We start from the raw sequence: 11,125 nt of genomic DNA on the forward strand, positions 1-11,125 counted from the left end.
TAGCTGCCCAGCAAGCAAGATTGCGTAAGAGATTACGAACTGTGAGGATACCCAAGGACAAGAAATGCGATCCGATCATCCTCCAAGCTATGAGGGCTTGTTGTATCATTTGCGATCGCACATGGCACAGAAACGACTTTTCTCTTGCATGTCTCAGCAGAGCAGTCACAGGAGATAGGACCTCAAATATGTGGGATTGCAGTCGTCTGCATTCTCAACGTGGGGCAACCACCTCGTCACACCGTGCTGATAGCTCTTCAGACTGCAGAGCCACCATCACTAGCCTTCCCGGCCAGTGGCCAGCGCACAGCCTCAGATGCAACCTTGCAAGGTGTGCCCCTGGCATATCTGGACGCCCTTTCTTTCCATCATCCTTCTCATATGATCATTGGCTATTTAAATAAGCTTCTTACCTGTGCAATATATTGTAGGATTATGAATCTGCATGCATGCCAATACAGGCGCAGCCGCAGGAAGCAAGGAGCAGGTTTGATTCTTGCTCGGAAAGCCACACAGGAGCCGGATGCCCCGGCGTCTTTCTGGTCTAAGACAGTCAAGGGAACACTGAAAAGGTGGACCACATCCGAGAGGGACAGTGAGAGTGCCAGCAACGCCACCAAAAAAGGATCCTCGACACAGAATGGCTCATCTCAACGTAGCAGGCAGAAATTGGGCAGTGGCACAGTGAAGCAGAGGGTTTCACAGGGAAGTAAGCGCGGGAAGACAATTAAGCAGACGTCTGGAGAGACCAGAGGGCAGGCGAAAAGCAGTAGAAAGGGTGGGCGCTTCTATTGGAACATCACAGGGTTTCCATTTCCTCTGGGACCGCTCCTCACAAGAAGGACGATACGATATGAGGTGTGCCCCTTTCACCGGCTAAATAAGGCCTCCCTCAAATTGCTTGCACCATACATTCACCTGCCGAGGAGATCCCCATGCACAAATGCCACTCCGTCAACAGGCATCACTATGCCTTAGTAAGGCTCGGAACAAGCGGCTCTTTTGTAGCAGTACAACCCCTTTTCATTGGTGTTCACACCAGCTGTGCACTTACTGCTGCATGGCCGCCACTGCCTCCATTTTATAAGAACAAATTCGAATAAAACGAGTTAGTTGCAGCCATGCAGGCCAAAGCAGGCGCGCTCGTAGGAGTCAGTCGTTAATGCATGAATAGTCAATTCGATCGCAAATTTGAAAATTGATGTGCTTGCCAGGTGGAGCGCGGCAGTATGTGGACATTCGAGCAGGAGCAGGCGCTGGGATTTAGTAATGTGACCACCAACGTGCGCATGACTGTCATCAAGCTGCGCAGCGGGGGGCTCTGGGTGCACGCCCCCATCGCGCCCACCAAGTGGGTCGCCCCTTTATCTATTTGCATTTGCACCGAGACCTCAGGCTTGATCTGCTGTGCACCTTTGCGTGCTAGGTCATCATACATTTTGAATGGCTGACAGGCTGGTTGTCAAGAAAAGGTTTATAGATTTTGCCCAACATCCTTCTTGCGCCCTGTGTATGCTTCTCGTGCGTGTTTGGGATCTTACTCTGCGTTGATAATTTTGAGCAGCATGCAGTCCAGCCACACACACAGCTCATAGCACTCAGCTGCGCCCATCATTAGCGCAATCGAGATTGCAGAGCCTGACTTTATGCTTTGGTGGAAGGCCAGAGAGCGCCTACAGATATGGTATGCATCGCCATGTCATGCCTCACCTCCCACCCATTGATCCATTCAAGTTGTGTCTAGAAAGGCACTGTACAAACTCGGTAGATGTGGCATTGCACAGGGAGTGTGTGGCGCTGGTGAAGGAGCTGGGGGCACCAGTGGAGCACATAGTGCTGCCAACATTCGCAGTAGAGCACAAGCTGTTCGTGGGGCCGTTCTCGCGCGCGTTCCCTTCTGCGCAGGTCCACGTGGCACCCAGGTGATTACATAATCCTTAATTCCTGGACTGACTGCATGCTGCTTTGCGTGTCCCCACTTTGCGCATTCCATGCCCCGGGATAGGCAAGAAAGTGACATGCTGCATGCTTCTTGCATCATTTTGGATGGGCGAAGTGACATTATCTGCATGTTCTTTCCTGCCTTCTTGGTCAGGGCAGAAGCTGATCTGTATTCAGGCTGCAAGTTTGTACAAAAGACCTGTGCTGCTAGCTCAATCGATAGGGGACTGGCACACTTAGCATTCCTTGTGCTTGGAGGAATCTCAGAAGATAGAGGATTCGCACCTATACAACAAGGGAAAAATGGGACCGCTGACAATTTTGGTGCGATGCCTTTCAGGCAATGGAGCTGGCCGCTGTGGCTGCCGGTGCAGTTCTTCGGCATATTCCCCTCCAGCATCCTGGTAGACAACGACGCATCCACCCCCTGGGCTGACGAGCTCGAGCAGAAGATCTTCTCCTCAGCTGTTGGTGCGGCACTTTCTCCCGTCACCACTTGCACAATCGTTGACACGTGGTGTTTTTCTGGACTGTAAGGTCTCAAACTACCTCTTGAGTGGGGCAAACATTACATGGCATGGTAAGTTAGGATCCTTGACAGCAGTCCTGGCTCGGGCATTGAGTTGTGTGACATAAGAGATGGGGACTTGCTGTGGAATGCTCTGTCTGACTCTCCTTGGCATGGTCTGCCTGCATGTGCCTCCAGGGAAAAGCTACCAGGGTTCCAAAGACATACGATGATAAATGTATAATAAGAAATAATATATATAATATAATAATAAATGTAAATAATCTGATGGGACATCAACCTGGTCTTCTGATGGAGTTGTGTGCACATGGCAGGCATTGGGCCCTTCTTGGAGGTGGCATTCTTCCACAAGGCCACAAGAACGCTGCTCACCACCGATTCAGTCATCATGGTTCCCCAAACCGCCCCAGAGGTGAGTTTATTTGTCCTCACAAAAAGTGCAGTAGCCAATCTAGGCCACCAGACAGGTAATTAGTCATCCTTTCGGGATGGTATGACTAATCTAGCCGTCCTAGGCCGTCTGGAACGCCAATACGTCCCCATGACGTCCAGGATTCGTATTTTAAATATTTTCAGACGTGCAGTGCAACTATGTTGCACTGCCTTGTATGTCTTGCATTCTTGTCTTGGTATGATCACCCGTGCAGCCTTCCTTGCGAGATTTGAGTGCCGATCAAACGTTGAATAATGATTGGGAGCAGGTTCTGAGGGTTGAAATATTATGGAGGCGGTGCATCCCTGTCCTGAGAAGATGCAACAGATATAGGGCTTACGGAATGCAAGGGTCCAGAGGGATTTATTGGGGGTTTTGTGCAGGTTGTGAAGGAAGAAAATTTGATGGAGGCGGGGGGACCGGTGCCGGCGAGCGTGAGGGCGCTAAGCGGGGGGGACCCAGAGGGGGAACCCGAGACTCAGGAAGAGGCAACGCCCCAGAACAGATCGCAGCAGCTGCAGCTGGGTGCGCATATTCCTCCTGTGTCATCATTATCATTATTTTCATTCATAATATTTTATCATTATTACACGCTTTTCCTGGCAGAGGCAAGGTGCGTCTGCAGACAAGCTGCAGGTGAAGGTTGCCACAATCCCACCCCTTCTTGGACTCGCCAGAACCAAGCAAGACCCAATCAACCGTGGGCATGGTGCTCAGTATTTATACCGCCCCCCGCCAGCCGGGGCTCATGTATTATGGGCAAGACAAACATTGGAAGTACATCTTGAAGAGCCCTTTGAACAGGCATATCGTGATGGAGCCATTCATAAACTCTTCACAACATTTGGAAGAGCCCTGCGGATATCCTGATGCAAGGCTGCAGACTGGCTCAGGATGTGGCACTTTAGTGTCCTTAGCCTTGCAAGGCTGTGCTTGGTGTGCTGTGGAGTACTGAGGGGCATTACACTCGAGACGACAGCCAGAAATTGCCCTGAGATACCAACAAGTCTGCAGCAAAAACCTTCACTTGAGCTAGAGCCTTTTAAGAGCAGAGCTGAAATGTCAATGTCTTTTTCTTGGAACAGGCTGGCAGCGGATGGCGCTGCAGATTCTTTATTTCGTGCCCTTCAACCTGCTGCAGCCGGCGCGCAGCTTCGCGGCAGTTTCCGGGAAGCTTCTGGTCTCGCCGGTGCTGAAGAAACTGGTGTTTTTGAACTCGCGGGAAGAGGTACGTGCTTTGCGGCTGCTGCTTTGTGAATCATCCGCTTTTGCCCAGATGAATCCAGCGGTTTGTGGAAAACCCAACAAACTCAGCTATTCATATGCATGCACTGGCCAGCACATTGAATGTTTCCTCAGATTTGCATGCTCCGATCTGCTGTCAGGATGGCTGGGATCTGCTGTGCTCTCAGAGCACTTGCATGTATTTTCATGTATGCACAATGGGAGTTCCCTTGCCAAAACACACCGGAAAGCCTGGGAAAAGCAATCCCAGGGAGTCAGTGTGTCAAGCTGAAGTATGGCATGGCTGTGACAGACAAGGAGGTGGGTGAGTGACATAACCAGCAGTTGGGAGTTCCGGCGAATTATCCCTGCACACTTTGCTGCGCCTGTACAGGCAACGCCCCAGGACTTCAGGTAGATTTCCCTCCACTGAGCTCACAATGACTCACGGAGTGTGTTAACTTGCAGCATTGAGCTCCAATTGCAGTCAATTGAAGTGTCTTCTAGTCCAGACCAGCCCTGCTTCCAACAGACATGCAAAGAAGAGAGGAATGTGAAATGACAGGCCGGCTCTGTGTTGCTGGGAAGAGCAACCAAGGTTGATTGTTGCAGGGACATGAGCAAATGGTATCAAAGATTAATGTCCTTCTATTTATAGTTATGTGTCTGTAGTGCCCCTTTGCCAGAGCCAGGGCTGTCTCTTGCATATTCCTGCCATGCAGGCTGGAGTAGGGCGCCTCATCTGGCTCCTAATGACCAGAGTAATGCAGATGTGCTCTTGTTACCTCCTAAAGAGGATCTATGTTCTCCTAAATCTCCGCCCAATCTAGAGGAGCACCTACGAAAATGGGTGTTATGGCATGCCCAAGTGTTTCATTGAGATGCAAATACAGAGGCTGGGGAGCTCGAAACAACAGCAGATCCACAGATGATGCAATTTGGGGGAATATTCAAGCATAGGAGCGGACCATTCTACTTCTTGTGGGAGTTGGCCAATTAAAGAACAAGCAAGGTTTTGGTTTTGTGCAGGGCGGCATTTGCATTTGTGTTTAGCGAGGAGGAGGCCGCGCAGCCGAGCAAGGAGGGTGGGTTCCTGGGTCGGCTGTGGATCTTGAATTCGAATTCGAAAGCGCGCGCGGTGACCGAGTTCCCGGCGGATGACATGCGCGCGCTGGACGGCCTGGAGCGTATCCTGCGCCAGGCGGGCGTGCTGAACAAATGAGTCATCGCCGATGACTCAGGCTTGCGTGCTTGTCAGTCAGTCGCTCACATGACATTGTCTCCAGCCAACTTGGACAAGTCCGATACTTTTTTGTGATTCTCATGGTCAGTGCCCGGCTTGACATCTAGACACTCGGAGATTGATACTGGATGGTGACACCGACAAGATCCTTCTGTCAGAAGTACTCCATCACGACAGTTGTAGATTGTAGATTCTAGAGAGGGTGAAAGTATTGACTGGCCCAGTCAACCCCGGGGGTAACCTGGCTCTGCAGCTGGCTGGGCCACCAGCGCTGGGGGTCCGCTATGATCGAACAACAGCACTGGGCAGGAAATTAATGCTAGCTAGATGAAGTTGACATTCTGGGACAACTTAAATGAGAATTTCGTTTCACAGTCTCACGAGGATGAATTCAAATTCGTGTGACATGCATCGAGCAGCATCTGATAAGACGCCACCAACCCCAAAAATACGCTGCCATTGATACTGCCAACGGTCTGCGGTTATACAGGCCTCCCAGCTTCTGAATTTGATGAAAAGTCTGCAGATCTTAAATTTGCAGGCCCCTTTGCAAAACTATCTTGACCTTCACTTCTCTGTCTCGCAGGGCTTTAGCACGTCAGTGGCTGCTTCACTCCTTCTTCTGGCTTCACAAAGCTTCGTTGGCGGAAGATCTGTCAGGTCAAGGTCGTTTTGCAAAGCAAAGAGACAAACTGGAAGAGAAAGTGAATAACTAAAAGGCCGCAATTCTGCGCATCACCAAATAAAACTGACAATGTGCCTGCTCCCCACACTAATTCACAGCTGCCATGGCACATGCGGAACCCTTTGGATTTTTATTAGAGCCAAATTACTGCGCACAGGACATCACAACCGGCAGCAGTGCTACAATACGGCAGGGTCCTGCGTCTGCTCTGAAGTGCATGTACTACTAGTACTCATGCGCGTGCCTCGGTCGGTTTGAGTTTGAATTCAAAATGCTTTGTCACGGAGTGGGAAATGGCGCTCGGATGGCTTATATGAGGGCTATCAGGACCGCCATCCGCCGCTGCTGCTGCAAAGTGAGCTCTGCCCCGGGCAGGGCCTGAGCCGCTGATTCATCTGCCGGGCCTGCATCGCGCAACATGCACATAACTCTGTTGGAGCACATGTGCTGTACCAGATGTGAAAAGCTTTGAGAATTCACGGCCTAATTGCTGTCCTGAGACAGTGCTGCATGCTGCATATACCGGTAAATAAAAAAGCCCTTGCAAGTGGGAGGATGAAGTTCCCAATTGGCAGCGATGCAGCTTCGTCGTTGCGCGAAGCTGCTGTCGTGGTCTTCTGATCATTGTTTCCTTCTGCTAAACTTTGATTTCCATAATCTTGTTCGTCCTGGAGATCCTGCACCCACTGAAATTCGCAATTTCTCAAACAAGCGATCAAACAAGCGCATTGAGTTGCTGATACTTGTACGCAAACGAGACCAGAAAGGATTCCAACCAGTTCATTGCCCAGGCAAGCGTTTCCTCTACTAAAGAAAAAACAACGATGCTAATTTTCTTGTGGTAAATGCACTAAACATGCACGCTGAGACGGCGCTGCTCCGATCTGTCTTACCTGGCTCTCAGCAAGTAGATGCCCGGTCTCAATGACTTCCCACCACTAAGGCACAAATGCGATATGCACGGGGTTGGTGATATCGTAAACGTGTTTCTTATATACAAATTCGCTGATTAGATCGTTGGTTGCAGGTCCCTTGATGGCTTTACCGTGTGGGCATGCCACAAGCACATGCAGCAAACAGACTTTCCAATGTGGCGCCCAACTGCCTGCATTTCGTAGGCACATGCCAGACAAATTGCGTCACAACTCTAGACCATCTCCGAAGGTCAAGCACGGACTGGTGAGACGCCTTGCTTACTTTTATGTACACAATCGATTGACTGCAGCTTTGATGTGGGAAGTCCCACACTTGATTCTTGCTGTATTGTTTCTCTAAAATATGGTCTGCTTGCCTGCAGATGTGCACTGCAGCGTTGGCAACAGATTCCCTGCACCTGAAGCAACAGCTGGTGCAGGCACTTCAAAGTGGGGAGAAGACCCTCAGGTGATAAAGCAGCTGAATCCACTCTCTCCCGGTTGCCCAATCTTATCTGTATAACATGTGCACCAGGAGCAATTTGCCTTTCCTTGCTGCCTTCAGACAGCACTGACGATTGGTGCAGCGCCCCTTGCCTCTTGGCAGGAAAGGCTTGTACAATGAGGATGAGGATAAACGGTGTTCTTAAATGATTAGATGAAATGAATTACACAAATACCTGCGGCAGGACCGGGAAGCTGACTCCAGAGGTTGAGGCGCTAGTGGAGCAGATCAAGGCGGCAGCTGCCGAGCAGCCGCCGCGGCTGGAGGCGGCATTAGTCAACGGCAGCTTCAGCGGGCTCCTCAACACAACAAACTACCTGGCGCCTGATTCCACATCCACCCTTGGAACCCTGACCTTCCAGCAGTTTGCTCCCAAGGACCTCAAGGTGAATAATTTTCCTACATTTCAACATTTTTCTGAGGAAAGTCATCACTGCAGTGAGCCTTTCTAGGCGCTTTTCGTATCTTCTTTCAGAGCTTGGCCTTGTGCTATTCATTTCTCGAATGCAACACTTGGTAGAATGTTCAGTCTGTCCGCTGGCACATCTGTCATAGCTGCACAGATGCTGCTGAGTTCAAGTCACGACGTGCAAGTGCTTGCTGCAGTTGTGAATTTTGGCCATCCTTATTTGTGGCCCTGAAAGTTCCCAAGCAATTGTACAGCTCTGGGTTGCCTTGGAGAAGCAAGCTTTCATGTATTACAGAGATGGGATGTCAGTCTCTAATCTCCAATTGTCAATCGTTTTGTGATTTTTTAAAAGGAGAGCTGTTGCTCCCATTGATGTGATGACTGAATGATGCTTGGTTGTGCAGGTCAAGGTGAGCGGCACAGAAATGCTGTCAGGTGTTGAGTCACCGGAGCACTATCAGACCAACACTTACTTTGAGGTGAGGCCACGAGGCATTGCCCACACTCTATATGTGCTCCTGGCATTCCATCCAGCTTGTTTCGCCTGCAGAAGTGGAGCACTGTCTCCCCTGTTTCAAGTAAAGAGGCACGCGAGCGAATGAGAATCTGAAGACGAGAAATTTGGTCGCCAACAAAAGAACGTGTGTGGGAAGGGTTTTCCAGAAGTAGGATCGAGTGAGGCACCTGTGATGTTGAACCAGAAATGTAAGTTCCATAATGCTCTGTCTTTGACAGATGCAAGTCAAGTGATCTGTTACTCCAAATGTAATTATTGTGAAAGTCCAAAAGGGCAAGATATGAGAAAAGATTGCCGCTATTTCTGTGCAGGTGTCCGAGGGAGATGCGGCTGGGTTGGTGGGTGTCCAGTCAGCACTTGGTCAGTATGAGGTGGACACTGACAAGGCCGGCAGGCAGGTGATTGAATCGCCCTCTCATAAGAACGCTATGCTATTCAGATTGTATCTTTCCCTTCACAGCCTGTAGAGCATGCATATGTTTGGCAATGATCAGATGCATCTGGTGCACTAATAAGAATTCCATGAGGTGTGGGCAGGGCCTAATGAAAATAAAAATTTGTGACAAGTGGAAACATGCATGTTGCTGTAGTGGTCTGCAGAAAAAGCACCACATCACGAATTTGAATTTGAAGTTGAAGTTGAATTTGAATTTGAAAACAGGTGGTGTACTTCAATGCCATCAGGATCGCCCCAGCAGACAGCGGCGCGGCCGCCCTGCAGCGCTGGCTTGACTTCTTCAAAGCAGCAAACCCCTCCATGGTGAGCAGACCAGCACTTCATGCGGGCAAAAAAGAGGAAGAAACTTTGCATGTCAGGGAAATGCAGAGCAGGAGGCATATAGTAGGTCTACCTAACGGGCTTCAGTTCCTACTGTGAAGATTTCTGGCGGGATTTTTGTTCTTGCTTTTTTTATGGCCCTTGCAATGTTGCCCCTAGTGTTATTAACGTAGGCTTTTGGCGTGATTCTGTCCATCTGATGTCTGTCACTCGTGTGCAGGTAGCAAACAAAGCCATCCCGATGTTTGTGACTCTCTGGCATTGTGTCGTCCCCGCACGAGACCACTGAGTTGTTTTGAGAGTCTGTCCTGGTCTTCCAATGTGATCACATATAATCCTGAATTGTATTGGGGTCGATGCAGGGGGATGATGGAGTGGCAACGATTAATTTCCCCCAGCGAGCAAAGGGGACCAGGGATTTCATCCTGTTGGACGAGGACATGCAAGTGACTGTTGGCAACAGGGGCAGCGTTGTGATTGTGCAGAGGAAGTGACAATATGAGTATGGCAATCTTCGATGGTTGGGACATGCGGCTAGAATGGATCCCACTAGGGTACCATTGCAGATGATGTTCACCACAATGTCAGGCAGTGGGCTAGAGGCAGACCATTGAAGAGCTGGAATGACTATGTGAGAGATGACCTTGATGCTTTTGGGCATCCATATGACTGGTGGAGGAAGGGCAAGAACCGAGAAGACTGGAGAGCAATACTCCAGGTGTTGCTTGACGTACCTAGTCCTTGGGGACTGGAAAATGGGTAATAATAACACTAATAACACTAATAATAATCTTTGTGTGTGTCTATGTGTGCGCTGAGTGACTGAGCCTCGGTCATGTGCGGTCAAGTTGCTTGCAAGCTGAGATTACTTGATTCAGTCTGGGTGAGACCAGTAGAAACAGCATTGCTGCCTAGGCCTCACATTACATTCCCATGCCAAAGCTTTACTGCAGCTTAGTAAAGAGCATTTCGAGAGTTTGGCGCAGCCGTAGAGAGTGATGCAATATAAATTGAGTGGAAGGTCTCGGAAGGTGCTCTGCCTACAAGTGTTTGATGGTTGGTGGCAATAGCTCTTGTAATTGTGACTTTTGCATGTGCACGTTGGCTTCAACAATTAGAGGATTGACGTGATTCCACGAATACTTTACAGATGGTGCTTCACAAATGTGGACAAGCCTCCAAATAGCGGGAAATCAAAGCTGCAATGCGTGTAGGCCTAGACACACTTGGCCTCGCTGTTGCCAAGACAAGGCACACATGCAATCTGAAGCTTGCGGCCTCCAAAGGCTACCCAAAAGCACTAAACTAAAGCTCCACATGAGCGGCCAATTGTCAGTGCGCCAGGTCCAGCACTTCATCTTCGACCCAAATCAAGTCATGCACAACTGGATATACTTACCCCTTTAATGGAGCTTCTCTTGATGCGAGTCTAAAAGTTTGGGCAAAGTCAACCCTATCTGAGGGTGCATGCAAACATCGGCTGTGACGCGACACAGAACAAGTCCCGGAATATCTCAGTCATCAGGAAAGCTTGCATGCACATTCATGCATCACTTCATGATGAGAGAACCTTCTCGACACTCACTTTCACAACAATAGCATGCAAGACACTGAAACTGACATCCAGCAATCTCCATGCCCCAAGCCTTGCACTGCGCCGAGCAGCTGATAGGCATCTGAAGTACGAAGCGCTGCGTATTTTCCAGTCTTCCTTGCAATGCACAAAGGTGGGCAGTGCTAGTGCCAATCACAGAACATACGTAGCCATGAGCAACATTGACTGTCACATGCGCTGATCACAAACTTTTCACGAGTGATAGACAACTCGACATGTCACTCTGACCTAAAACTTGAGCCTAGCATATAAGGAGACAAACTGCATTTACTTCATGGACACAGCGCAAGTCTTCATGAGAAGGTGGCTATGCATCAGCTGCACTTCTGACA

General features: G+C 49.6%; 3 protein-coding genes across 3 annotated transcripts; all 3 read left to right on the plus strand.

The window, feature by feature from the left end:
* Positions 1–435: 435 nt before the first annotated feature.
* Positions 436–5,349, plus strand: COCSUDRAFT_16894 (hypothetical protein; the record flags this gene model as incomplete). Its single annotated transcript, XM_005646528.1, has 8 exons — positions 436–858; positions 1,215–1,351; positions 1,785–1,922; positions 2,282–2,412; positions 2,785–2,944; positions 3,942–4,131; positions 4,441–4,541; positions 5,157–5,349. The coding sequence occupies 8 exons, from the start codon at positions 436–438 to the stop codon at positions 5,347–5,349; spliced, it is 1,473 nt and encodes a 490-aa protein (XP_005646585.1).
* Positions 5,350–6,731: 1,382 nt separating this feature from the next.
* COCSUDRAFT_66802 (hypothetical protein) lies at positions 6,732–9,672 on the plus strand (the record flags this gene model as incomplete). The annotated part of the gene is made up of 8 exons (XM_005646529.1): positions 6,732–6,846; positions 7,083–7,234; positions 7,353–7,438; positions 7,659–7,860; positions 8,288–8,362; positions 8,712–8,798; positions 9,062–9,160; positions 9,541–9,672. The coding sequence occupies exons 2-8, from the start codon at positions 7,091–7,093 to the stop codon at positions 9,670–9,672; spliced, it is 825 nt and encodes a 274-aa protein (XP_005646586.1). The 5' UTR covers positions 6,732–6,846; positions 7,083–7,090.
* A 639-nt stretch (positions 9,673–10,311) lies between these two features.
* Positions 10,312–10,852, plus strand: COCSUDRAFT_33625 (hypothetical protein). Its single transcript, XM_005646530.1, has one exon. The coding sequence runs from the start codon at positions 10,343–10,345 to the stop codon at positions 10,583–10,585; it is 243 nt and encodes an 80-aa protein (XP_005646587.1). The 5' UTR covers positions 10,312–10,342; the 3' UTR covers positions 10,586–10,852.
* Positions 10,853–11,125: the final 273 nt, after the last annotated feature.

Source organism: Coccomyxa subellipsoidea (genome assembly GCF_000258705.1).
Source record: "Coccomyxa subellipsoidea C-169, whole genome shotgun sequence".
Classification (NCBI taxonomy): Eukaryota; Viridiplantae; Chlorophyta; class Trebouxiophyceae; family Coccomyxaceae; genus Coccomyxa; species Coccomyxa subellipsoidea.

What these genes read in the sequence shown, in the direction of transcription:
- COCSUDRAFT_33625 (XM_005646530.1), top strand. Translation starts at nt 10,343, where the DNA reads ATGTGGACAAGCCTCCAAATAGCGGGAAATCAAAGCTGCAATGCGTGT.